At 42.4% G+C, this 26,773-nt stretch overlaps 1 protein-coding gene across 2 annotated transcripts in view; it reads right to left on the bottom strand.

Annotated features, from left to right (window-relative positions):
* adamts18 (ADAM metallopeptidase with thrombospondin type 1 motif, 18) overlaps positions 1 to 26,438 on the bottom strand; it is a 75,476-nt gene extending 49,038 nt beyond the window's left edge. For both annotated transcript variants that reach the window (XM_008281310.1, XM_008281311.1), the window contains exons 1-8: positions 26,127 to 26,438; positions 25,776 to 25,857; positions 24,814 to 25,127; positions 6,425 to 6,698; positions 4,182 to 4,396; positions 3,051 to 3,134; positions 2,773 to 2,932; positions 202 to 307 (exon numbers count right to left, since the gene is read on the bottom strand). In XM_008281310.1, the coding sequence (XP_008279532.1) occupies positions 202 to 307; positions 2,773 to 2,932; positions 3,051 to 3,134; positions 4,182 to 4,396; positions 6,425 to 6,698; positions 24,814 to 25,127; positions 25,776 to 25,857; positions 26,127 to 26,228 (1,337 nt within the window). In that variant the 5' untranslated portion in view covers positions 26,229 to 26,438. The remainder of the gene's footprint in view (positions 1 to 201; positions 308 to 2,772; positions 2,933 to 3,050; positions 3,135 to 4,181; positions 4,397 to 6,424; positions 6,699 to 24,813; positions 25,128 to 25,775; positions 25,858 to 26,126) is intronic.
* Positions 26,439 to 26,773: the final 335 nt, after the last annotated feature.

The raw sequence follows: 26,773 nt of genomic DNA, 5'->3' as shown, positions 1-26,773 counted from the left end.
AACCAACGGGTGACGTCACGGAAGCTACGTCCATCTTTTATACAGTCTATGCATTAAACATTTCTCAGGATACAGCATTTAGTTACAGACTGGGCAGGAGCATTGTGTAAGTAATGACCAAGTACAGGATTTCTGGAACTCCTCATATTCCTACTGTGTTTGACAGCTTCATTATGATGCTTTTTTTTTTGTTCAACATACTTGTGTCCAGACTCATGAGCGATGGTGAAAGCCAAACCCAGTCCTGTATCCTCGTTGATGGTACAACTCCTGTACTTACTGCACATGCCACTTATTGGGGCAAAACCTACAAAGATGAAGAAAACAGGGAGGGGGGTGAGGTGTTAGTAATATGTGATGCTTAAAAAGCCAAAAGTTAACAAAATTAAATCTCAACTGTGTAACATAACTGCCTCTTGTCTTGTTCTCTGAGCTGTACTCAGCACATTCTTTGTTATGACAGATACGGCAGGCAATGAATGTCTGTCACTTATGCATATTCAAGTATGTGTGTATGAAGGTGAATTTCACAGCTGCCAAGTACGATTTCACAAGCCCTGACCAATTTATTGCAAGTTTGTTCTTAGAACTTGATAGCAAATCAGGTTCCAGGAGTATTTCTGATTTTTGACCTGACAGCAATAGGAAGAACGTAACTGATCCGTGATGTGGAATTTATTGTAACTGAAAGGCTGATGAAAATATTCAGTAGTGGTCCCTGTTTGTTTCTCATTTTCTGGCAGCTGTTTCTCCCAGTAGACTCAAAAATATAACGTGTACAGTAGAAACATCAATTTGTGGTTCTGTCTTAGACTTCAAGAGCCAGATGTTAAACTTTAACATCAATGGCTTCGTTTTGTGTTGTCTTTGTTTTAGTCAAATCTGGTGGAGCCGATTGTTTTTCACATTTGTTGTTTTTTTCACAAAGATGTGATAGAGAACCATGTCGGGACACTTCATAATGACCTACTTTCACCAAAATGACAGTTGATCAGTGTTTGAATTTCAGACCTGGGACCTTTGATGCATGTGACGCCCCCTCTCTGTATGGTTTCTGTCTGCTACACACTGTGGCTGAACAAGAAAGGTAAAATGGCAAAAACAATCCTGTCATGCTTGGACTCTTGACACTGTCATTGTCGGTGGCGGTGGCGGCGGCGGCGGCATCCATACGTCTGCGTGAGATGAAGGTGTAGCGTCATAGTTATTTGCAGCTGCACATACGGGTGAAGAGTCCAATGCGCGAGTGGCTGTCTCTGCTGCCTCTGCCACAAGAAAACTCTGATGCCTGTTGAGGGTGCTGGAGTCTTGTCCTCCTGGCGCATTTTACAGCAAGGTTGTGGCACCTCTCTTGCTCAGCCCCCCGAGAACCAGTTTGCACAGGGAGTCGCCAGGCAGCATGGTCCTCTGCACACTACTCCCATGTGTTGATATTGATGCCACATGACTTCAAGTCCCTCTTGAAGACATCCTTGAAGTGCAGGTGCAGTCGACCAACCAGACGAGTTCATTGCGCCAGCTCGCCGTACAATAGATCTTTCGGAATACGACCTGGGTCCATTCTTCTTATGTGGCCGAGCCAGCGAAGGCAGCTCACGCCAAGGATGGCGAACATGCTCCTAGAATTTGCCCGTTCCAGGACCTCCGTGTTGGGCACCTTGTTTTGCCATTCAATGTGCAAAATTCGCCTGAGTCACCTCATATGGAAGCTGCTGAGCTTTTCTCGTGTTTGGCATAGGTGGTCCATGTTTCACAACCATACAGGAGAACACTGAGCATGCAGGCCTGGTAGGTATGCAGTTTCGTTTTCACAGTGAATCTGGAGTTGTTTCAGACTCTCTGGTTTAGTCTTGCCATGACTGCTGCTGCCTTCGTGATCCTGATGTTCACTTCTGCGTCGCGAAAGAGCAAGTTGGAGATTGTTGATCCAAGATATGTAAAATGATCCATGACTTCCAGGGGGTGCCCATCAATGGCAATGTCAGGGGGAGCGGCTGTTCCTTGTGCCACGACTTTTGTCTTTTTCAAGCTGATGGTTAGTCCAAAGTCCTTGCACACTTCGGAGAGGCAACTGACGAACTACTGTAGGCCGTCGTCAGTGTGCGAAGTCAAGGCTGTATCATCGGCAATGAGCATCTCACAGATAAGTACCTTCACAACGTTGGTCGTGCCACAAAGTCGGACGATGTTAAACAGCCTGCCATCAGATCTGGTGTGAATGTACACTCCCTCACTGCAATCCTTGAAACCATGCTGAAGGAGCATAGAGAAGAAGATCCCGAACAGCATCAGCGCAAGGACACGTCCCCGCTTCACCCCACTGCTGACTTGGAAGGCCTCGGACGTTGCACAGTTGAAGCGGACTGTGCTGTGCATGCTCTCATGGAACAAAGACATCACTGTGAGGAGTTTTGGGGGGCAACCGATCTTCTGCAGGAGCGTGAAAAAGGCAAAAAAATAATGGCAAAATAATCCTGTCATGCTTGGACTCTTGACACTGTCTAAATACTTCAGTAAATGTAGGGTTTGGTCAGTGTGACAAATTACTCCCAGTCTTCACTCATATTTCTTCTTCCACTCCTTGTTATTATGTCTACTACAGCCACAGTATCATCTTTACACTGTCTACAATTCTGTAAAGTTCTAAGTTGTCACAGCTGCAGACAGCTCCTAATCTCACAGAACCTTGTCAGTGTACTGTCTGCTGCTGTTTCTCAATTGACTGCACAACAAGCGGTTTGGCCTGTTAAGGTGAGCTGGGCACAACCTTACCCAGAGTGTCACAGGGCTCGTTCTTCCAGGAGCAAATGTCCAGCCCAGTGAGGAGAACAGCGTGGTCATGCCTTTTACCACCTTTCCCAACCAACCCTGACTGCCACTGACAGAAGCTGTTGAGGGATTGGTCAGCGTGGTGGTTTATGGTCAAGCCCAACTGAGAGTAAAGGAAGAGATGGAGAACATGACTGATGACCAGTAACAATTTCATCAGCATCCACTTAAGAACAACACAACTAAGTAAAGCTCGGCAGAGTTAGCCTGAATCCACTCACCGGGTCCTGTTCCAGCAGCAACAAGCTAACCACCACAATGTTGATATCCGTCCCAATGGTGCCATCTTTGAAAAGACTGGAAACCTGTAAATGAGGTGAAAACAGTTTTGGGTAACATCCAACTTTTTTCTTGGCATCTTGCCTTATCTGACTGCAAAAGGCAGACAGGAATAAGAAGGAGAGAAAGGGCAGCTATGAGATGCATCAAAGGTGAAACATGGACACTGCTGTTATACAGGGTGCATTGTTACCACTGAGCACCAGGACTTTCAGACAGACCTAAAAGTCTTGGCTACCTGATTGTTCTATGCTCTTGTTCTCTAAGGACAAATACAAAATCTGAAATCTCTCTCACAGACTCACCAGGCCTTAGCCACTAATATCAAACATGCACTGCTCCCTCCAGCACAATAATCTCAATAATATCCTACGGTGTGTGATGCGCCATTATTTTCACATCTCGTTTTTGTTAAAGAAAAGAATATCTGTTTCTCCTTATGCATGTGAAGCAACACAATTTCAGAAGGTTAGGATGTTAAAACTCCTGTAGTGTGAGTCCAGTATTTGTTGCAGCACTACTCTTATCTGGGTTAGCTGACAAGCAGACCAGCAGCGGAAGCTTCATTTCCGAGATGATGTCAGGTTTTTTTTACACTTTTGTCTTTAAAATTGTGATCATAGAATCTGCAAGATTCCCAACATACTGTTTCACCACCTGCAAGACAAGGGTCACGTGACCAATGAGGACTGCCTAAGGCCTCAGTAGGCTACTTTTAAGACACTTTGTCAGTTTGTCTGCTCGTACTGTAGACAAGCAAACATCATACAGCTGCAAAACTCTGTACTGCAGGGAGAAAATGCATAAAGGCTTGCAATCAACCTTCTTTCACCTTTAGCTTAGCTTTAACAAATTGTGATTCCATCCATTATGAATACAGTACAAGGGAAATTTTAAATATCTGCCTGAAAGAAAAGCAATAAACACACCAGACGATTAGCTCACTATAGGACAAGCAGAAACTCAGCTACCATTGCTTTGCAAGTGGTGGTGGTCTTTTGATGTTAGATAAATAGATAAAAACTATCAGAAACACAGACTCCCCATGTGTCCCTTATGTTTCCGACCCTCACCATATTCATGACAGTGAGCACATAGGTGGTGACGTTCTCCCTGCCATGTTTCTCCAGCATCTTCCTGTCTGCCACCACCAGGGTCTCCACATTCAGACCCCCCACCCTGTTGGAGTTGATGGGTGATCTTTTTACCCTCCCCCGCCCTTCCAACTCAGGTATCGCAAACTCATCAGGCATGATAAAATGGTCCTCTGCAGGAGGCTTGGGAGTGTCTAGGAAAACAAAAAGGGAAAGGGGAAGGGAGGAGAGACAGAATGAGAGGGAGAGAGACAAAGACACAGAGAGAGAGACAATACTTGGCAGTGAGAGTCAAATGAATGAAAGTCTTTTTCCTGGCTCGTGCCAGGTGATAAGAGTACAGGCTCTGGTGTTGAAAGCACAGGAAATTCACTCCCCACGTTGCTTCCTTTCACCACTACAAAGGAGGATAAATCTGTTAAGTAGACAGAGGATAAAGTAGCTTCAGACTGGTGTGGCATTATTACAATGGCTTCAAAGTACTAAAATTCATTTTGTTAAATAAATCATACACTCAAACATAGTGTTCTGTAATGTTTCATAATCCACACAACATCACTATAAATATGTATAGTGGGTTTAAACACTCTGATAACGAAACCTGATGTTGGCTCATGTTTTGCCAGACAATGTCCCAAAGAGTTTTTTGTAATGTCAATGAATGTTGGGCTATCTCAGTCTTTAGGTGAGCTTGGAAATGTTCATTGATGTTTTAGATTGGGTAACCTTGAGGAAAGTCAATGACAGTCAGAAGTCCTGGGTCTTTTTTGGTCTTCAGTTGTTCTTTGACCTGTGTTTGGGCTAATTATGCTACTGCAGTGTAAAGCGGCCCTGAGCCACTGATCCTTGAGGTTCCTCTGAGAAACTATTAGATGCCCTTCTTTTGCTGATGTGAGTCTTGTGTTCTATCCATCCATCCATTATCTATATACTGCTTAATCCTCAATATGGTGGTGGGTCGCTGGAGCCTATCCCAGCTGACTTAGGGCGAAGGCAGGGGACACCCTGGACAGGTTGCCAGTCTATCGCAGGGCTACACTTAGAGACAGACAACCAAGCACACTCACATTCACACCTACGGAAAGTTTAGAATCACCAATTAACCTCAACATGTTTTTGGACTTGTGAGAGGAAGCTGGAGAACCCAGAGAGAACCCACGCTGCAAGAAGGAGAACATGGAAACTCCATGCAAAAAGATCCCGGTGCCCCCACCGGGACACGAACCAGTGACCTTCTAACAAAAAGTGCTAACCAACTAAACCACCTTGCAGCCTTTTGGTGTTCTATTTTTAGCAAGTTCTGCACTGTGATGTATTGATTTTTTGACAGTGTGCTCACTTTTGGTCAGTTTGATGCAACCGACTGCTTTAGATACAACTAGTACAATTTTGCAAAAAATTACCGAGTGCTATGCATTGCCATCTCAGAAACCATCAGTCTATTCATGATTTGATGTTGAGAAAGCTCCTCTTTGCTTTCAGTGGCAATTTCCCTTCTGAAACTTTCACATAGTTCTGATACCATGTCACAATGCTACTTAGTGAGGCACTGGTAGATTTGTAACAGGTGAACAATGGCTGATGTATTTGAACATGCATCTAATTAGTAGATCAGATCCACCCAAATGTTATCTGGACACTGTCAGTGGACAGATATAAGTCAATGAAATCTGACCTTTAGTGAAAAACAAGTTGAAATTGCTTAAATTTAGTTACTGATTTAGAAACAGTGCAGAATCTGTAATATCATTTTACATGTCAGAATTCTCTGCGTTTTTAATAGTTTCTAAATCATCCAACATTAGTTCTTAACCCACTATTGTGTCATGACATGACGATAATACGGCAATAATGCTATGGCAGTGTTTTTTGTTGTGTAATTTTGTATTGCACTAAATTAATATTTAATGTCCCATGATGTTGTAAGCAGTCTTTAGGAGCCTCTTTATCCTGACAGAATTGAGTCTGAACTAAGCAACTTTTCATTGGTATGTAAAGGACACATATTCTTTAATTATGAGATGATGATTATGATGACACCAAAAAATCTTTAACTGGAGTCTATAAGTACAATTTCAGTGCTAACCATCAAGATAGGTGTATCCAATAAGCAATTTATATCAAATAGCTCAGAGTAAATAACATGGGGGTGCGACATATTGGCTAATCCCAAAGTATATACATATATACTACATATAGGAATATAAGGGTCCCTTACATACATTGCTTGCGGCGTCCGCAGAAATGTTGCCTCTGGAGCTTTCCATGCTGGTAGTCATGATGCTGCTGCTGCTGCTGATGCTGATAATAGTGAAGATAAGGGTTGTCAGGTCTGGATGGGATGTGGAATCCTCTGTGGACTACGTGTTCTGCAGAGCGTTTGTAGACTACGTGCGGGTGGTGACCATGGGGGGCGCTATAATTGTGCTGTTTGGCCAGATGTTGGGGTAGTGGGGCTATAAGATACTCCTCCTGAGACACACGGATCAAACCTGACTGGAAAACACACACAAAACATGGACATGAGAACAAACCAAATTACTTACAAAATCCAAAAAGAAATCCTTCCAGATACATCATACAACAGGACCTGGCATTACTGTTGTGTTAAATAATTGTAAAATTTGGGCTGCTAAAGTTTTTATAAGCAGTGTATTGACTAAGGGCATCATGATATATCAGCACTGAACAAGCTTTGATATTTAAAAAATATACTTAAATGGACATCATGTGCTTTTTATTACCACATGATAATACACTGCTCAAAAAAATAAAGGGAACACCTAAAAAAAACAATGTAACTCCAAGTCAATCACACTTCTGTGAAATCAACCTTTCCAGATAGGAAGCAACACTTATTGTGAATCAATTCCACCTGCTATTATGCAAATGGGACTGACAGCAGGTGGAAATGAGAAGCAATTAACAGGACAACCCCTATAAAGGAGTGGTTCTGCAGGTGGTGACCACAGACCATGTCTCTGTTCTCATCTTTTCTGGCTGATGTTTTGGTCACTTTTGCATTTTGTCAGTGCTCTCATCCCTAGAGGTAGCATGAGGTGGTGTCTACAACTCACAGAAGCTGCTCAGGTAGTGCAGCTCATGCAGGGCGATTGGCATTTGCCAGAGAACACCAAGGTTGGCAGATTCGCCATTGCGCCCTGTTCTCTTCATGGATGAGAGCAGGCTCACACTGAGCACATGTGACAGAAGTGACAGAGTCTGGAGACGCCGTGGAGAACATTCTGCTGCCTGCAACATCCTCCAGCAAGACCGTTCGGCAGTGGGTCAGTAATGATGCGGAGAGGCATTTCTTTGGAGGGCCGCACAGCCCTCCATGTGCTAGCCAGAGGTACCCTGACTGCCATTAGGTACCAGGATGAGATCCTCAGACTCACTGTGAGACCATATGCTGGTGCAGTGGGCCCTGGGTTCCTTCTGATGCATGACAGTGCTAAGATAGCTATAGCTAAGTGCTATGATGAAGGCACTGATGCTATGGACTGGCCTGCCCGTTCCCCAGACCTCAGTCCAGTTAAACACATCTGGGACATCATGTCTTGTTCCATTCACCAATGCCACGTTGCACCACAGACTGTCCAGGAGTTGCCTGATGCTTTAATCCAGGTCTGGGAGGAGATCCCTCAGGAGAACATCCGCCGCCTCATCAGGAGCATGCCCAGGTGTTGTAGGGAGGTCATACAGGCACGTGGAGGCCACACACTACTGAACCTCATATTGACTTGTCTTGAGGAATTTCCACTAAAGTGGATCAGCCTGTAGTGTGATTTTCCACTTCTATTTTGAGTATGACTCCAAATCCAGACCTCCATGGGATAATTACAATTTACATTGATCATTTTTATATTGCTTTGTTCTCAACACATTCCACTATGTAATGAATAAAGTTTTTCAACTGGAATATTTAATTCATTGAGATCTAGGATGTGTTATTTTAGTGCTCCCTTTATTTTTTTGAGCAATGTATAATAAATAATAAAGTGTCAATATCTCCATGGTTGACTGCCCAACATAGGAACTACATCAATAATTCTTTTGGCCTCAATAATCATGTGGTCCATCTATCCATTTTCTCTCATTTATTTGGGATTAGGTCATGGTGGCAGCATGCTAAGCCGCTCATTCCAGAAATTCTTCTTCCCAGCAAGGTTTTCCAGTTTCTTTGGGAAGATCCCAAGGTGTTCCCAGGTCAGATGAGATATGTAATCCCTCCAGTGAGTTCTGGGTCTACCCCCAAGTTTAATTATCTTGATATCGTGTTCATGAGTAAACCGAAAATGGAGCATGACAGATTGGTGCAGCATCAGCAGTGCTGTGGGCTTTCTACCAGACAACTGTTCTGAAGAGGGAAGTGAACTGGATGGCAAAGTTCTCAATTTACCAGTCAATCTTCATTCCTGCTCACCTATGATCATGAACACTGGGTAATGATCAAAGTTGAGGTCGCAAATACAAGCAGCCAAAATGTGTTAACCTTCTTCACATCAAAAGGAGCCAACTGAGGAGGTCCAGGCATCTGATAGGCTATTCATGCAGTGAAAATCTGACATGGTGACAGCAGTAGCATCATGGAGTGCTGTCATTATATGCAAACAGGCCTACTGTATGTAATAATGTTGCCGATCTACTGTACACTGGGTATGGCAGCACCTCATATAGTACATATGGTACTATGTGGGGTTACGATGCAGTCATGCATCAGAAGTGCAAAAACTGCGTCAACACCGGTATCTGATGACAGAGAGCTGTCCAATCTGCACTGCAAGGCTTTGACAAAGCTACAATGAAGCTGAAGCAGCTGCTACCAGCAATCCGTCCTACTCTAAGACACATTTCACCTCAAGACCCGCCCAAATCAGCCTCACCTATACTTAGAGCCTACCTCTATCCCAACATTAGCAGATGTGCACAGTGCAAGGGTTTACAGCTGCTGAGGGAGGGAGAGGTCTTACTTAGCTGGAAGACAGAAAAGCATGAAATTACAGGTTGTTCTTTCTTTTTTTTTAAGAACTGTGAATTGCTTTTTATTGATTTTAACAAAATCTAAATCGTGCCTGCAACTACGAGATCTGTCCATGTCATGGCTTTGCTTTAAAATAAAATTTACTCAAAGCAGGCTGCATTCCAAAATGTCTTGTTGAATAATCACATCAGTTGCACTTGTTTAATCCTGAATGGGTTTCTAATATTACATCCATCCAATGTACAGTAAACGTTCTTAAAAAAGTTTATTATGTAATAGTTAATTTGATTCTGAAAAGTCTGATTGTGAATATTTTTGGATGTTGAAAAAGAACTGGATTATACAAATATTTAATGGCAATTCTTTTGCTCTTGAAAATGTTTATCTGAGTTATAGTAAACATTAAAGAGCATTTTCTCACTACCTCATTTAGTTCCTGACACGCACGTACCAAATACTGATGCAGCATAAATATGAGCACCTAAAAAAAAAAGTGGCACTGTACAAGACATATTAGCATCTAATTTGACATCCCAAAACTCCACAGCCTGTGTATGACATTTTCTATCCCCAGACTCCTTATGAACTAAATCAACTATTGCAGCATGCCAAAATACTGCCAAAGTAGTGGGTCATCTCTGTGTTTCGGCTCACTGTTTTAGTCGTATGGCCTTAACTGCCCTCTGAACTGAGAGGCTGAGCTACTGAACCCTAAACATTCCGTCTGATCATGGAATTCTACCTAATTCACTCCGCGACTCACCGAATGTACACAAAATAGCTGTGCAATCAGACACACACTCACTGAATTTAACCAAACAGATACACACACACTTACATACACTCACTGACCCAGTGACCTCTGAACTTTTGGTGTGTGTGTGTGTGTGTGTGTGTGTGTGTGTGTGTGTGTGTGTGTGTGTGTGTGTGTGTGTGTGTGTGTGTGTGTGTGTGTGTGTGTGTGTGTGTGAAACAGGGCCCTGCTCCTGTTGAACTGACCCCATTTCCCCCAGACTAGCAGGTGGTAAAATAAACAGAGGCAGGACAAAAGGGAAGCCATGGTGAGGCTCTTGTTGTGAAAACACTGCCTGGATATATGGCAGACTGCCATCATCAGGCCCATCCATCCATCTCTCCATCCAACCATCCAACCATCCAACCAGCTGTAACTGTGCAGCTGCCAGCACATCTTTCATCTGTCCATAAATCATCTGCTACTTCCATCCATCTTCCATGGTGAAATGTGAAGTTTTACACGAAGTTAACTGTCAAAATGTATTATTTTGACAACATGTAAGGTCCACATGGTCCAGTGGGTGGGAGTTTTGTTCTGCAGTGTCAATCGTTTCAACCCCAGCATATCAATACCTACCAAAAAAAGCTGTAAGCTCAATTCTATGCAGCTACCTGTTCCAGCCGCGTCGCACTGCAAACACATTTTGGAGAGAAAATTTCCCACTGGGTCATGAATAAAATATATCAACTCAAAGATCTGAATTAAGAAGAGAAAATGCCCTCAGCAAAAACTGACTGCGGCTTCCTAAAATAGATTGGAATTCAAAACAGAGCTAGAGAAGGTCAAAGGAGGTGTCTCCCATCACCACACACTGCTGTCGCCTCTTGTTTGCCAATCTTTTCATCTGCATGCCATTTACCGCAGACATGGCCTGTAAAAACATACACCTCATCACAAAGTCTACCTTTAAAGATGACAAACTTCTTTCATTTTGACAGGTCCTTCAGTCAAACAATATCAGTGTAATCATCCTGTGACAATCAGAGACAGTTTTCATAATCTTCTCTCCCTCCAACTAACCCTTTTATTAGGAGATTAACATTAATGTAAGTTTTAAAACCTCAATATGAGGATTATAGTGTATTAAGATTGCCTTTTGCAAAGCACATCATCTTATTTCACATCATACAAAGGTGTAATTAGTGACTAACCCCCAACCTGGCAACCACAACATTCCAGCAATAAAACTATAAAAAGGCCAACTGTCTGAAGTTTCTTCATTAACTCACAGCTCACATCCCTCATGTCTCTCTCTCACTGCTGCTGCTTTACCACATCTGTCAGCTCTTCACTTTCTTTTCCAGCAGTTAGCAGATGGAAGTGTCTGTGATGATAATGACTGGAAATTAATTCCATCTGCGGCGATGGTAACAACGGTGCTGTGTGTGTGTGTGTGTGTGTGTGTTTGCAGAACAAATGCTCTTTCTGTCAGTGTAAACTGTAAGTTTTACTGAATACCGAAGCATCACATCACATTAGATTCTTAAAAGTAAGCACACGTTTTCCAACACTGCATGTGAACAGATGCTGTGAGACATGAGCATTTGATGAGCAGAGAGGCTGAGAGTGTAAATAAGCCAGTGAAGTCTTCAGATAAATAATGTGTGCTTACACACTGACATTGCGGTCCACACAAGCTCACAGCTCACCTGTTGTCACCCAAGCCTTTCACTGCATCATTCAGATTGCTCTTTGCCTGCACTCGACTTGCTGTTCTCCTGACTCTAAAGCCCTTCTCACATATGCACATATTCTCAGTCTGGAAGCAAATGAACATGTTAGCTTCACATCTGAATTAACACCCATCATCAGCATTCTTACTAGGTTGTACTGTGTAACATCTCTTTCAACACGGCACAAACCTGAACTTCATGCAGTTTCAGTGTCCGATAAGGATCCACAACTGATGCACTTTAAGTTGTGTGTGATTTCTGGAAGGCTTTTCCACATTTCAGCTTCAATATTGGTCCAAAAGTCACAGTTTGCTTGGCCTTTTTCATTTACATTGCGCTGCTATGTCACATCTGATAGCCTAGACGCCAAAATATCCATAAAAACAAACTTTTTCTGTAATGAAGACAGAGTCTGTAGGCCAGAATAATGGGATTTAACAGAAGATTAAGTTTAGTTTGATGCTTCCAGCAGTCTGTAGGAGTCTTTCCTCTGACTAATAAATATCTGCAGCACCAAACAAACTTCTCCAAAGTGGCAGCGTTCCCATCTCCGCCAGTGAAGCTTGTAACTCCTTCTGAAGAGGTCATAGGTGTGTTACACATAGATTCTTTTACATGTGCCATATTTCGTCCATTTCATCATGATGGATTAAACAGAACTCACAGTGATTTTTAGTGAATTAGAAATATTCTCTCTCCCCCCCACCCCCCCCCCCACCCCCGACTTATGCTTTGCAATAACTTTTTCACAGAGTTGCTTGACGTGTTCTTTTGTCTTTTATGGTGTAGTTATAGCCAAAAGTACTGATTCACCAGTGTTTATAGTACAATCACAGATTCTCATGAGCTCCATTTAGTGACTGTGTGACTTTTAGCACCAAGTGGCTGCAACTTTGTTAAATTATGTGATGGCATGAATACTTCTGCAATCACATATTTTCTATTTTTAATTCATTGAAATTACTATAAAATTTGTTTCACTTGGACCTGAAAGAGTCTTGTTTTGTAAATTCATGTCAAAAACCAAAATTAAATGATCTGATGCTGATAAGCAATAAAAAGGGAACACTTCCAAGGAGGATGTATACTTCTTCTAGGCACAATAACTCATGTGTGAAAAGGCCTGAGAGTTGGACTCTTGTATGACTGATGGTATTTTGGACTTTGTGTTTGTTACACTAGTGCTCCTATGTTAATTTAGTAACACTGGGGAGGGAATACCTCCCTCGACACTCCACAAAGCTCCAGTGGTGTAATCATGGACGTAATAAGAGATCTGGATATGACGCCACCTTTAAGCCTTGCTGGCACATTTCCCCAGAGGTCACTCACAAGGCATTTTTTTCTTGACCATCATTATAAAAGAGCCATCTGTAAAACAATGAGACATTTGTAAAACCTTCGATAAGACACATGCAACTGAAAAAACTGTTTCTTTGGTTAATTTTTGATATAGCTTACAAAGTCCAATTGATTTTCCCATGACTCTGTTCAAACTCATACCAATGGATCTTCTCAGTGCCAGATAAACTATATGGGGAAAAAAAGCTAAATGAAATTAAACAGCCAATATCAAATTTGACTAAAAAACTCTGACTCAGGTACAGCCCTAGAATAAACCGCCACTGTGAGGGAGTATAACTAATGCAAGACACAGTTTGATCAGTGTTGTGGTGGTTCTAGAAACAGATGATCTGTCGTTCTTACTGAAAACAACGTTATTTACAGTGGGACTCCAGGCTACCCTTTGCATAAAGTATGAATCTGGTTAAAGTTTTGACATTTTCCCACATCCTTCACCTTCTTGCTATCTGTCAACCCTGTCATATGTCTGTTGTATGTTTTGTACTAGTCAGTATCTCATGTTTCCTGTTGCAGTCGTCACCCACTCTGACTCCATCTGGCCAGAAGATGCTAACATCACTGGGGTCACTCAGCTAAGGTATAGGGAGCTGAAATTCTTTCCAAAAGAAGGCTACGATACAAACTGGGGTACTCGACAATGACAGTCTAACAAATTACAGGATGAAGTTGCACTATAAGACGTGGGAATAAAAGCGTCCACTTAAGGATTTGTATGAGTTTTTTGCTCAGTGTGTACCATCAAAATGATTGACTAAAAGTGGGTTTGAAGCATTCCTCATCCTTTTTTCATAACCTCACAAATAGAGATTTGTCTCTCAGTTTAATTGTTCACATTGAGTTTTGTTTCAGATTTAGATTTTCTACAAAAATAAAAATGACTCATTTGAATTTTTAATTTCACAGTCACACATATACATTATAAAGATTTTGCTTTTGTTAAAAAATGCAACTCTAAAGCAACTACCCAAATCTGATAAATGTAAATTAATTTGAGAGGACAAGTTTTCAGCCCATTTTTCTTTGTTCTCGTTTGAAGATATGAATCAAACAAAGAACTACAAAGTGTTAGATGAGCCTGCAAGTTAGGACAGCTTCTGCTGCTTTGATCACTGTGACAACTTTATTTGTAAATCAGTGTCTTTCCACCTTGTTGAGATGAAATTCAGAAGTTTGCTTCTAAGATGGAGAACTTAATTATTTTTTTTAATGTTCAGCATCTCGATCATTTTACAGATATACAACCTCATTTAAACACTGTATAACTGTTTGTGGCAGCAGTCTCATTCAGTGAGACCACCTCACTGAGGTGCTGATCTACACATTTGATGATGAAAGGAGGCGCTGCGTAGAGCTTCACAGAGTTCTGCAGGCGCCCTCCTCAGAGACCAGAGAAAGACCAGCTGTAAGGTTGATAGAGACGACCTCTAGTTATCTCGTACATTAACACTTGTAAGACTTGGCTAGATTAAAGAGATGAACACTGTCTGCTAAACACCACTTTACTTTCCTCCCACGTTTCAATGCCGACTCACACATTTCTCTAACTGACACACACTCATACTCTCACAGTCAGATTACAGGTTGAACCAGGTCACCCACAATCAGCAGAGTCTCTATCCTGTCCATGAGAAAATCCTATGTTGAAAAAGGACTTCCTTGGGAAAAGTCAGTACAAGCTTCTTACACAGCTCAGTCTCCTTGGCAGCACACCGGTGTACGTCAGGGGAGACAGCGGAACATTGCATTTAGCTTGCCTCTGTATAAACTGAAGCCTCTTTTAAGGTTTCCCACCATGATATTATAAGGCAAATGAGTAAGTGCTTACATGCTGTTAAAGACTGGGGCTGAGCAGTGAGAAGCCCCAAGCCAGTGATTACTGAGCTCTAAAGCACATCTGTACTCTAGCTCAGCAGAGAATCATGTGACCACAGTGTGTGGTGAAAGAGGAAAAATCATACAGGAGCAAAGGAGGGCCCTCAGGCATCGAACATATTCAATAGAATCACAATCTAAGTAATTACAGTTTGCGCATGTGAATTATGTGTTTTTAAAATGGGGTAAGAAATGGGTAAAGAAAAGATGTTAATTTTGGATCTTGGATCAGAAGAAGATTTGAGCCAAGTGCAATGACAGGGCAGAACGCTGGTTGAGTTTCTCCTCCTTTAGCTTCAAATGACTGTATTTCCCAAAGCAGTGCAACAATCATAGAAAATGGAGGGATTTATGATCTGCCGCTGGATCAAACTCCATTAGTGATAGCATATATAGATAGCTCTCCTTGTGTACAACTCATTAGGATCACAATGTGTAAATAGCCTGAGGTCTTCTAGCTCTTGTTTGGCCTCAATAATTGTCTTTAAACAACCTACTGACACCATCTGAGCATGTCTGGGGAACACAGCAGAAGTGGGTACACACAAAGAGAGAAACTGATGGTGCTGGATGAGTCTTTTGTCAGTTGCAGCCCTTGGGCAGGATCCCACTCGTTGTCCCATGTAGACTCACCAGGGAACAGGAGGACTACTCCCACTCCAGCCCATACAAATGGAAATGTCCTCCTTCAAAGTGCTGTTAATTGCTCTCTAACTGGGTTACAATACAGCTCCAGCACTTTTACTCTACTGATCAGTGTGTGACAGTAACTTTTCAATTTTCCAGCAAAGTTGATCTCCCCCCCTTTATAATAGATCCTGATGGAAAGGATGGAAAGGTGAAAGTTGCAGATGGGAAGTCATGCTCTTTTGGAAACGGGGAACAGTTGTACTACATTAGGATATATACATATGCATACATATATAATAAGTTATATTCACTTTTGTACAGAAGTTATGCAACAGCCAGAAATGCCTAATATGAAAACAATTAAACAGAAACCCATCCTGGTCTTTGGGTTCATTCTAGCAAACCCAGTCAAACATAAGAATCATTTCTAAGATATGAAACCACATGTATGGAGTACACAGTTTCCAAGACAAAAAGTGGCAGAAGGGGATTGAAATCAAGTACATTTAAAGGCATTCCAAACAGCCACACTGGAAGCTGGAGTAAAAAGCTGTCTGTCAACGAGAGGAGGAAGATGCATTATTGCTTTGGGGATAAGCTGCACTCATTTTCACAGTCTCTCATTGGGCTGCACGATTGAAAAGTGTCACAAATAGTTGTGTAACAACTGAAGAAAAGACAGCTATAAACATAATTACAACGCCTTGTCATACTCTCACCTCCATACAGCTGGCTGATCACAACGTGAAATGGGTGTCAATGTCGGATCCCTAGTTTCTGTGCTATCCAGCCATCCAACTTGCAGGTCAAACAAGAACAAATCCAGCTTTGCAATTTTCCTAACTTCTTAAAAAACAACAAACCATGGCCACTTAATTTTCAAAGAGGAACTAAGGAGAGTTTGTTCATGTGTCCATCAATAATCACTTCTGCAACATCGATAAACTCTGCTGCCATCTGATGTAACCAAACAACATGTCGCACAAGCTATTTTCTTTTGACAAAACCATTAAAGTGGATGCATGCATCTCTCCAGTCCTGTATTCAGTCTGTAAGCTGTGACATAGAGGGTGTCTTTGCTCAAGTTTTCTGCCACTAAAACTCTGACAGTTGTGCCTGCTTTGTACAGTTATTGTCCACAGACAGTTGTGGACACCCGTGAATGTGTGGTTGTTATTTTACTATTTTTTAGTCCGCAAGTCACATCTACGATTCTGTTCATTGACACTGCTGCTAAACATGCAGTAACTCCCCTGTAGTGTAGTTGCGTGGACACATATTTTGGGCTGCACTTGGACGTATGCAGTGGGGTCCACATAGACTCTCACATACTTTGGAAGATCATAAAATTTATGCTGTGGGTTGACTGAATGTTATTTTCTTCCTGCCTATTGTTCCAGCCTTCTGACCTTGAATAAAAATCAGATACAGATTTTTGAGTACAGAAATCGTGAGCCCCATTCTAATCTTATTTCTATGCCTAGTGCAAGTGATACTTAGGGTGTTAATGTCAAACTGTGACACCCACTCCACTTCTGGCCAACAAAGCCCTAATAAACTGCCAAAATTACAGCTACCCACTTTGATCCTTCATCAAACTCCTTGTTGCTCTTCATCGGTCCAGCAACACAAGTTCGCAGTAGGCCTGGACAGTCTTAGAGCAGCACCAGTGCATGTAGAGCAGTGGTGACAATAGTAGGTCAGATTTGATGAATGGGCTCTGTTTGTAGAAGTTGCAGTATCCACTTGAACACTTCAACACAAGCCATTAGTCTTGTGTGAGAAAGACCTTGCACAGACTAGAAAGGACGTACAAGCACACACACAATTTCTGCTTTTTCTCTGCGTTTCACACAAGCATCATCTCACACCCATGCTGAGAGCCTGACCCCCCTGTCCTGCTGGCATCTAACAGCGGGCACTACATCACTGTCAGCATCCAGACCACCAGGGAAAAGCTCCGGGCCACTCTCCTCTTGTAGCGCCAAGCTCTGAGCTCCTCTGTGGCCCGGCCCAGTCGCTGAATTATGGCCAAGGCAGAGAAGCATATTGTAGTGAGGAGGGGTTCCAATTTGTTGGCCTTTACAGAAAGTGGACAGGTACAAATGGCCCAAAAGCCGTCTGGAAATCGGTCATTCAAGTGTCATTGTAACTCAGCAAAAGCCTGAGGGATTTGCAGAACACTGACAAACACACACATCATATGTTGCCTCCATTTCCAGAACTACGGATGAGTAATCACATATTGTCCCAGCTCTATGAGTAGTCTAATGGGATTACAACATCTACACATGTTAGATATTCAAACAGAGTAAATGAGGGCTTAAATATATGCCTTTTGGCGAAATAGTTTTATTTTCCAGATGTAGTTTATGCTGACTTTTCAGAATGTTAATTCAAAACCTAATACAACAGCTTTGGAGCAGCACTGGCTTTTAAGTCATTGGTTATTCCAGAAATACATATTCAATTAAAATAAATAAAAAGCAATAGAAAAAATGTGAAGACTTTGATACCAACAACAGTTTTGCAAGAGACCATGTCACATTTTCTCAACAAGTAATGGAGCCCAACCTCTCGTATATTCACATTGTGATGTCTTCTACAACTATAAAGTACATCCAGCATCAAAAACAAGGCCTGGGAAAAGAGCAGAAGCCTTCTTCACACCACAGGGAGCCCCACGCCTCTAGGAGACAGACGGAGGTCGTAGGTTGAGCTCTCCTCTTACAACAGTCACCGGTAGTTGCCACAACACGCGGCACCGTGTCAACAACTGCCATCAGACAGTAAGTTTGATCTGAGCTGCTTGAAAGGATGAAGGGGGCTGGACAAAAGACTGGAGGAGGGCTGTTTTCACACTTTCTCTAATGTTTTTGCTCTCACACTTGGGTGTGCAAACACACATTTTAGCCATAAACTGTGGCACGTGGGGGTTGCCGGGTCATTACAAGCCAACAAACATTCAAGAGGAAAGCAAACCAAAATCTCACCACATACAAGAGTTTATCATGCTTAATAAGCATGTACACTATTACAAGGAGTACGAAATGTTACCACAGATGTGTAATCAGAGCCAGAGGAAGCAAGACACTTTGACTCACAGCAGAGGACGCTGGTGGCTGGTCTGCAATGAATTCCACAAGGGCACATCTGTAAAATGTGCAGCTAAAAACAAAGTGTGCATTGTTTGTTCATTGTTTCCCCAAAATATATTATAAAAGTATAACTGTTCAAACTCATGATGTGATCAGTCAGTTAACGTCCCCTGCTGGGCCAAATCACACTGTATTAGAGAGATGTCGCCTCATAATCATTTAGACTAAATGCTGGTTATAAAATATAAATGTGGTCTGTGATGTGTGAAGTAGTGCCTCTACTCATGTTCTCTGAAGCTTAACACATTTTCACAAAACTAATCATTTCCTCTGACATTAATGGAGGTGCTCTTTATTGCACAAAAGACATGGTGCCTCCACCGAACTACATAAAGTAAAAGGTGGAGTTGGTGATTTTAATCCAACACAGTTAGTGGCTATGCTGTGAGTACGCGTAATGTAGTGTGTAGGACCCAACTGATTTATTGGCTGGCCAATTAAATCGGCCGATTATAGCCCTTTTCAAAATGCTTATAATTGGTCGGAGTTTTGCCGTTTATTCGCCAATATATTCTTAATTTCTTAAAAAAACAGTAAATGCTGTTAAGTGTCACAGTCGCTTTCGTACATTTATTTTCTACAATTTGATTTTGTATTTGTTTGGAAAGCTCCTTTTTTTTTATTGCATATTTTTGTACTTGAAAATTCCTCTCTGTTGTAAAGTTAAACAAATACTAAAGGACAAAGTATTGTAAAACAGTAAAATGTTCTGCCTGTGATTCATATCTTTGTTGTTGTAAGCATTAAGGGACCAAAAATGAAGATATTTTATTCATTATATATATTTTCTAAATTCATCGGCCGATTAATTGGTTATCAGAATTTTTTTTTGCCAAATATCAGAATCAGCATCGGCCTCAAAATATCCATATCGGTCGGGCCCTAATAGTGCGCATGCACAACCTTGGCCCTGTAAATGAGAGACAAAGAAAGAGGCTCCACACAACACTACTGCAGCAAATCACATGCACAATTGTGCTCTTGCACAGCACAAAGCACATCACCATCCAAATATGCCAAACATTCTAAACATTGCAGCTCCTATGGTGTGGATATTGGACTTGTCCATATTACGATTTCGACAATATTTGAATAAACTGTTCAACATTAGGTCACAGGTCTTTCAATCTGAGTACACTTTCTCATTTCCACACAGCTGGCCAGTCACTGTGTGAAGTGGGTATAAACGTCCCACATCAGTTGCACAAGTTACAAGCACAGTCCCAACTTGGAAAGTTTGGGGGAAAGGGGATTTCTGTCATCCACAATATATATGTCTTCTGCTTGAACTCACAACTGGATGTTATGCACTGAAAAGTCTTTAGATAACACTGTGCTTGATGTATCAACCAAAGGACTTACGCAAAGCAAGAGACGAGGAAAACTGATCCCTTCTTTTGCGCATTGGTCACCCTGGACGTCACTGATCAGTTTCCAGAGAGCACAACCTGTCTCTGACCTGGCCTGTAGGGGCTTGGGAAAGGTCGGTCACGATCAGCTCCACCACAGCCTGACACAGCAAGCCTGACGCAGGGTGTATCCAGTGATTGAATGTTTCAGTAATGAACACTGCAAGTCATTAATAATGCAGTTTAGAGCAGCCATGCTGAGCAATTTCAAATATGGTGCAGCAAGTGTCCAAGGATGCATTTGCTGTTGGAGCCCTGTGTCCCTCTGTTAGAGCAGCTGCATCTGTAAACTGTAAACTAAGAGGTTTTAAAGACCATTTTATTGTCCTGCTTTTCCTGTAAATGAAGTGCTTTTTGTTTTTCATTCATTTTTATGGTAATTGCATCAACATTGTTTCATTTGTGCTAAATAAGTCAAATAGTAATTGGTTAGTTTTTTTTGTTAGTTTTTTTTTTTTGTTGCTATTTTTAAGCATTTATAAGATAAGATAAGATAAGATAAACTTTTATTCATCACATACACAATTATACACAGTACAAAGCATAGTGAAATGTGCTTAGTACCTGCATCCAGTTGCAATAAAAAATAAAATAAAATATAAACAATAAAAACAAAAATACTCATACGTATATATATACTCATATACTTTCACATACATACAGTGTTCTCGCTCAGGCTTCTCTAATTTTAGGCTTTGCTTTTTCTGTTTGTTTAACCATTTATATTAAACATGCTTCTGTTTTAGAATTGGTCATCTTCTGATCTCAAAAATTACCTCAGAAACTTTGCTCTTTTTCAAACCATTTTGTGGCCCAAACAGGCAACAAAAAAGAAGCGTTGAATAATTACCTGAAAGGAATCATCAGTAGCAAACGCAAAGTACAGAAAACACTCAATAAGAATATGGTGCCTTTTCACTCTTAATTGTTTATTTGTCTGTGTACTGTATTTTGTCCTTCGTTCATCCATAGGCTGCAAGATAGTGTTGCATTGCTCATCACATTCTGAGCATATATAGTGTCAGTCCTCTGCTCACAGGGACCAGTACAGACCTGGCAGTACAGGACTCAGCTCTGCCCCCGTCACCCCACAAAGAAGAATCCTATCCTGGGAAGGAGCTGGGAGGACAGAAGGGAGCAGTAAATCACTGCTGTTTTCTGCATTCTCACAAGTAGCGAGCAGTTCTGAACTTCACTACATAGTAAAAAGAAACCTGTGAGAGTTCAGGTTGACACCCACCAACCCCCATGCACCCAAGCAAGGAGGATTGGGGTCAAGCAGCACAGCGACCTCACATGAAAACCCTCAAAAGAATGAAGACAGAAGACCCTCCACCCCCCATCCACTTCGCTTACAAATCAGAGAGCATTACATCTGAAATGACATCCTTTCATCTCTCATGCAAAAGCGAGACCGACAACTTCATTTCACTCAAACACACGAACATGGTGCTTGCAGCGAGAGTAATTAAAAACCAGCAAACAGCACCATGTTCAATTAATGGGGATTTACAGTAGAAAATCCCACTTTACCAGTCATCCATCCATCCTGCTCTGCTCTTAATACCATCTCACCCTGGTCTTCGTTAAAGAAGCTGAATCCCACTTCCATCTGTTAAAAAGCACTGGCCTTGGTTTGGTGCAGTAGCTGTGGCTGACACCTCTGCTGCTATTGAAAAGCAGGGTCAGATCCAGAAACGCTGTTTCAGACTTTTTCTCTTCCCTATTTTACTTTCTTTATTATTATTATTGAAAGGAGACAATGACAAGAAGAACTAGGAAGCTCTTTTTCTTCCCATCTCCCCCTCTCTTCCTCTCACCCCATTTCTCCTCCAAAGCCCTTTGACATAAACAGAGTCCATCTCTCCAACTCTCTATAAAGAGAACATCCAGCCTCCCTGGGAGCTTCAACACCAGACAATAAATTCACATTATTCCTGCACACTGCTTCCTCTCTGTAGCGCTGCGCTCCCAGCCAGGCCCAGTTCAATTCTCATTCATTATTTCACCCTCCTTGCTGTTCTCTCTTGTTTTCCCTAGTCTTCCTCTCTTTTTCAGACTTCCTCCTCTCCAGCATTGCCTTTAATCCCACCTTAATCTCTTACTCGAGTCCATCAGTGCATCGAGCAGGCTTGAATGGCTTCCTCATTTGTACTTAATCCAAATATTCTGGGCAGAGGGCTAGATATAAAGCAAGGGTTAACTGCTTTCATTGTCTTAAGATGTGCAACAATCTGACACACACACTGATGCACTAAGAGAAAGAAGCAGAGAGCGGAGGGAAAAGCCGTTTGGATGTGCTTCTTGTCTCATTTTACTGTGTTCATTCATTTTGTAAATTGTGGCTTATCTGCTAGAGATATAAAAACAACAGTCCAAGTTAGCAGATGCAGCCATCCATGGCCCTGGGGTCGCTCTTCAGCAGAGGGAGGAGGAAAAAAAGAAGTTGCAAACGCTCAGTAGGAGTAAAAAATAGATCAAAGCGTTCATACTGGCCCATTCAAATGCAATCATGACCCAATCACATTGTGTCCTCGCAGCGCTTTTAAGAGAACGGGTCAGTGGTGTTTTATTGTGAGTGGGAACTAGCTTAATGAAAGGGACAATGCAAAGATTAGCAGTGCCAGCCAGGCGGCTCAAACTTCACCCTGGCTTTAATTGCTGTGAACAAGAGATGTAGAGGCAGGGCACACAGGGGACAAAAGAGCAGGGCGAGCGCAGGAGGAGGAGGTAAGAGGAGATATGGAGCCTGTATGGCTTTTATGGAGGTGTAACGTGTCCATGTGATCCAGGCTGGTGTGGGATGTGTCAAGGAATGTGTGTTCTGGTGGGTCCAGACACCTCATAAACCACAAATTAATGTGGATGGTCTTGTAGTTACAGCGTCTTTTGGGCTTACAGAAAGATTTCTGCATCTTGAATGCAAAGAGTTGATGCAAATCAATCAAGTCATAGCTAAAGCAGATCTGTCTGAGCAAGAATGTAAAACATTAAATTCTATGATGAAAGAAGGGAAAGAGGTACGATGTTTGCTGTTTCATAGGTGCTTGTGGGCTTTTTTCACTTAGCTTAGTTGTTTCCTCCTGCTTCCAGCCTTAAAAGACCCTTGAAGTGAAAATCAAAGTTTTTTTTTCCCCGTTAATGTGTCCATGTGGGATTCCTTTGACATGCTGGAAGACATATCATGGGCAAAATAAGCGGTCAAAGCCAAATTTTCACCTTGAAACTGCAGAATATCGATGACAGTTTCCAAAACAAGGAATCAGACTTCCAGGGTTTCTTATGAGCTTAGTCATGGGTGAGCTGGTGTGCTCGAGCTTCAGCAAACAGAGAGGAGTGGGTGGAGATAAAGACAGGGACTGATCGATATGGAACTAGATCCATAGCTGTAGAGGAAGTAACGCGGTACAGTTACATTTAATCCATTTTAAGACAGGAAGGGATCATCTTCTGAATTTTGGTCCACAGAGATGCGTTTTTAGGGGTTTAATCAATCACTGGAGGAGTACTTTAAGATAGGAACGCACCACTTTGAACCTTTTTGCAACCTACACTACATAGTATTCAACTGCAGTCCTTACATGCATAAGGTAGGCTTAGGTGGGTTTATACCTGAGTTTACAGATGCCTCATGTTACTTTGGAAAGATAACGTGTTTGCTCAGATGTGAGCCGAAGGAGTAACACGTGGCGGAACTATGAAGCAATGTACAAAGCAACAACTAGGGCTCCACGAGGCAAAACTCCAAATGTTGAACTTCACTTTAATATTCATTTACACGGTACACTAGCAGGTGTGGCAACTGACGAAAACTGCATTTAGCAGTGATCAAACCCTTAGACAGGTCTGTAAGCAAAGGTAGTAAACATTGACAATATCAGTCATTAAGTTCGTGAGGGTGGTGTGAACAGATGAGCAGTACTCCAGGTCACTTCTGAACTTTGTGTGTGCAGGCTCTACAACAAAAAACGGTTAAAGTGAATTTACAGCCTTTCTTTATGGCCTGTTCTGTCAGCAGTGTAACATTTCTCTCCTCTTCTGCTCTCCCCCTTTCATCCTTTCATTCTTACTGTGTGCTCACCCTAATACTTAATTAGGCGAATCACTCTGAATTAAATCAGGACATAAAGCATTATATTTTGAGATGTTTTATTCAATAGGCGCTTTCAGAGGCTCAACCTGAATTCCAACATCCAGCTGATACGTCGTCACGCATGCACGTATCATGCCAATACATGACAATTCTCTTCTTTCCACTCCTCCCATGTTTAAAGAAGTGCCAGACAAAGCACCAGAAACCTATGCTTACACTCATGGGTAATGATGTCATGTTACAGTTTGTCCATAATATTACTAACGGCTGAATATTGTAGACAATGAAGCATCGAAACAGTTGGGTCATCAGAGGACAGAAGGCTTTCAGGACTACAGTTGAGGTAGGGGTGGAGTACAAAATCTGCAGTTTGACAGGCTTTTGTTTCAAAATGTCCACTAAAACTGTCAAAATCAGTATTCCTGGTAGGGTTTTGAAAAAATCTAAAACGGTTTGGAAGTGTTTCGTCAACCCAAGGGATGGTAAACTTTTAAAAACCACGTAGAAACCATATAAACCTCCTAAGAAGATGATCGTGTAATCAGTTTCACAAAAGACAAAAAACACAAAAGGACTGTGGAGTTTTTTTTACATGACAAAGCTCTGGCTGAAGTTACTCACAAACACTTACCAGTCCGGAGCAAGTCGATATGGCTGCTGAGGAGGCCGACCGGTTGCGGATAAGTCCCTGATACAGGCAGTCATGAAACCCTGCATCATCCATCACCGTGGCAATGCCCTCCGAACTGATGGTCTGCACTGTGAACCCTGGGCCAACCACAGAAGACGGACGCAGGTCCAGGTGCATGTCCTGGCCGAAGGCAGACAGCTGGTAGTGCAGGGAAGGAGGCAGGGACCTCCTGCTGCGGTGCCTCTGCCTGGTCACATCGTGGGTCAGGTACGCACCCTCAGAGTCCACCTCCACCGGGGTCACAAACACATAGTCTGAGGACAACAGGGATGGAAAGGTCACATCAAAAAGTTCCAGTGTGAAAGACTAACATCCTGCTGCTTCTCCTTCTGTAAGGTATTTCCAACATTTTCCAGAAGATTTTTGACCAAGCAGGAGAGCGATCTGCATTTAGCCCTTGGTTTTAACAGTGGAGACGTTTAAGCAACACAGACAGACTCTTATTGTTTCCTCTTTTTTAGCAGTTGAAAATTCAATGTTGCCTGACATTCTGTAGGTTCAGCACCTAAACCCATCAGCGGTGGAACTCCCCCCTCCTATCTGTCCTCAGTAAATCTAAGTATCTAAATCATCTCCATAGTTTCTACAGGACACAGCAGCCAAAAGGAAATCCTTGAAGCAGCACTCACACTGCACTCACTGCTCAAGCCTGCAGCAGTGACAGCACATAATAAAGATCTACATATGGCATCCAAACAATTTTATCCACATAAACAACACACATGTCACTGCATTTGACAATGAGCTTACAATATTCCTAATTGTTTCATTCAGACTTTCTCTTTGGGAACCACTGATCCAGTCACTGAACCCATCTGAACCCGTATTCCTATTCTCCCTACAAACATGGGACACTGCCAGCTGGAAGGAACATCCATAGATGTCAAAAGACAAGCACTCACCATGATTTAATCCGTGGCTGTTGCTAGAAGAGTAGCTGGCCGAAACAGTGTGGGAGGCGTGTGAGCAGCAAATGTGCAGTGTCTGCAAAAATACAACAAAAATGGACAGGTAGCAACAGGTTGCAAGCAGTGGAAGAAGTGGAAGCATAAAAAAAAGGGGAAGTGTGGAGTTCCTCTGTGGAAACATGAGTAGCACATGAGTTCAATCTGGGATCACTTTTCATCACAATGAATGACACTAACAGTTTGACATAAATCATGCTGGAAAGAGACAAATGCACCTCTGTCTCCGTCCCAAACTACAGGTGCATGTGTTGAATTGAAAAGTGTGCACATTTCTTTTTAACATGCCTTGATGATATTCCAGGACAGCAGGGTGGAGAGCAGCTTGACTGAGGTGCAGCCGACCAGCGGGATGGGTAAAGTCCATATTAGAAGAAAAAGGCAATCCATGGTGATGCAAGCTGACACCTCCCCCGTTACCTCCTCAAAGAGCGCAAAAGTAGTAATAACCTGCGGTAGCGCATAATGCAATTGCAGTGCATTGTTCAGTGGTTCTGTTCCCCCGCTCTGCTGGTTCAGGTGAAGTCTGCAGGTTGGAGCGGCGCGCAGACGGACGCACACTCATGAGTGTGTGTGAGTGATTGTGTGAGTGTGTGTGAGGAGCAGCGGCGTGCAGCGGGATCACCGGGAGGAGCGCTGGCTGAGCACTCCGCCACTCTGACGGAGGCGGCCTGCAGGATGGACACAAGTCAGCGCCGGCAGCCAATCAGCGCGCAGCATCACTTACCACGCGCAGATAAAAGAGAAGAAACAGAGCTTCTCCTTTGGCAGCGGTAGGACGGCTACGTTCATGGTCCGCTCGGAAATGTCTGCTTCCGAAAAATCAGGGAAGACAACTTTTTTTTTTTGGTCTTAATTTAAGAAAACACACATCAAGGCAAATAACAGATTCAGCAACAAAGCGCTAAACACAACATAGGAATACAGTCATCACT

The sequence above is a fragment of the Stegastes partitus genome, unplaced genomic scaffold (genome assembly GCF_000690725.1).
Source record: "Stegastes partitus isolate 25-593 unplaced genomic scaffold, Stegastes_partitus-1.0.2 Scaffold229, whole genome shotgun sequence".
NCBI classification, from domain to species: domain Eukaryota; kingdom Metazoa; phylum Chordata; class Actinopteri; family Pomacentridae; genus Stegastes; species Stegastes partitus.
This window is presented reverse-complemented; position numbering and strand designations above follow the sequence as displayed.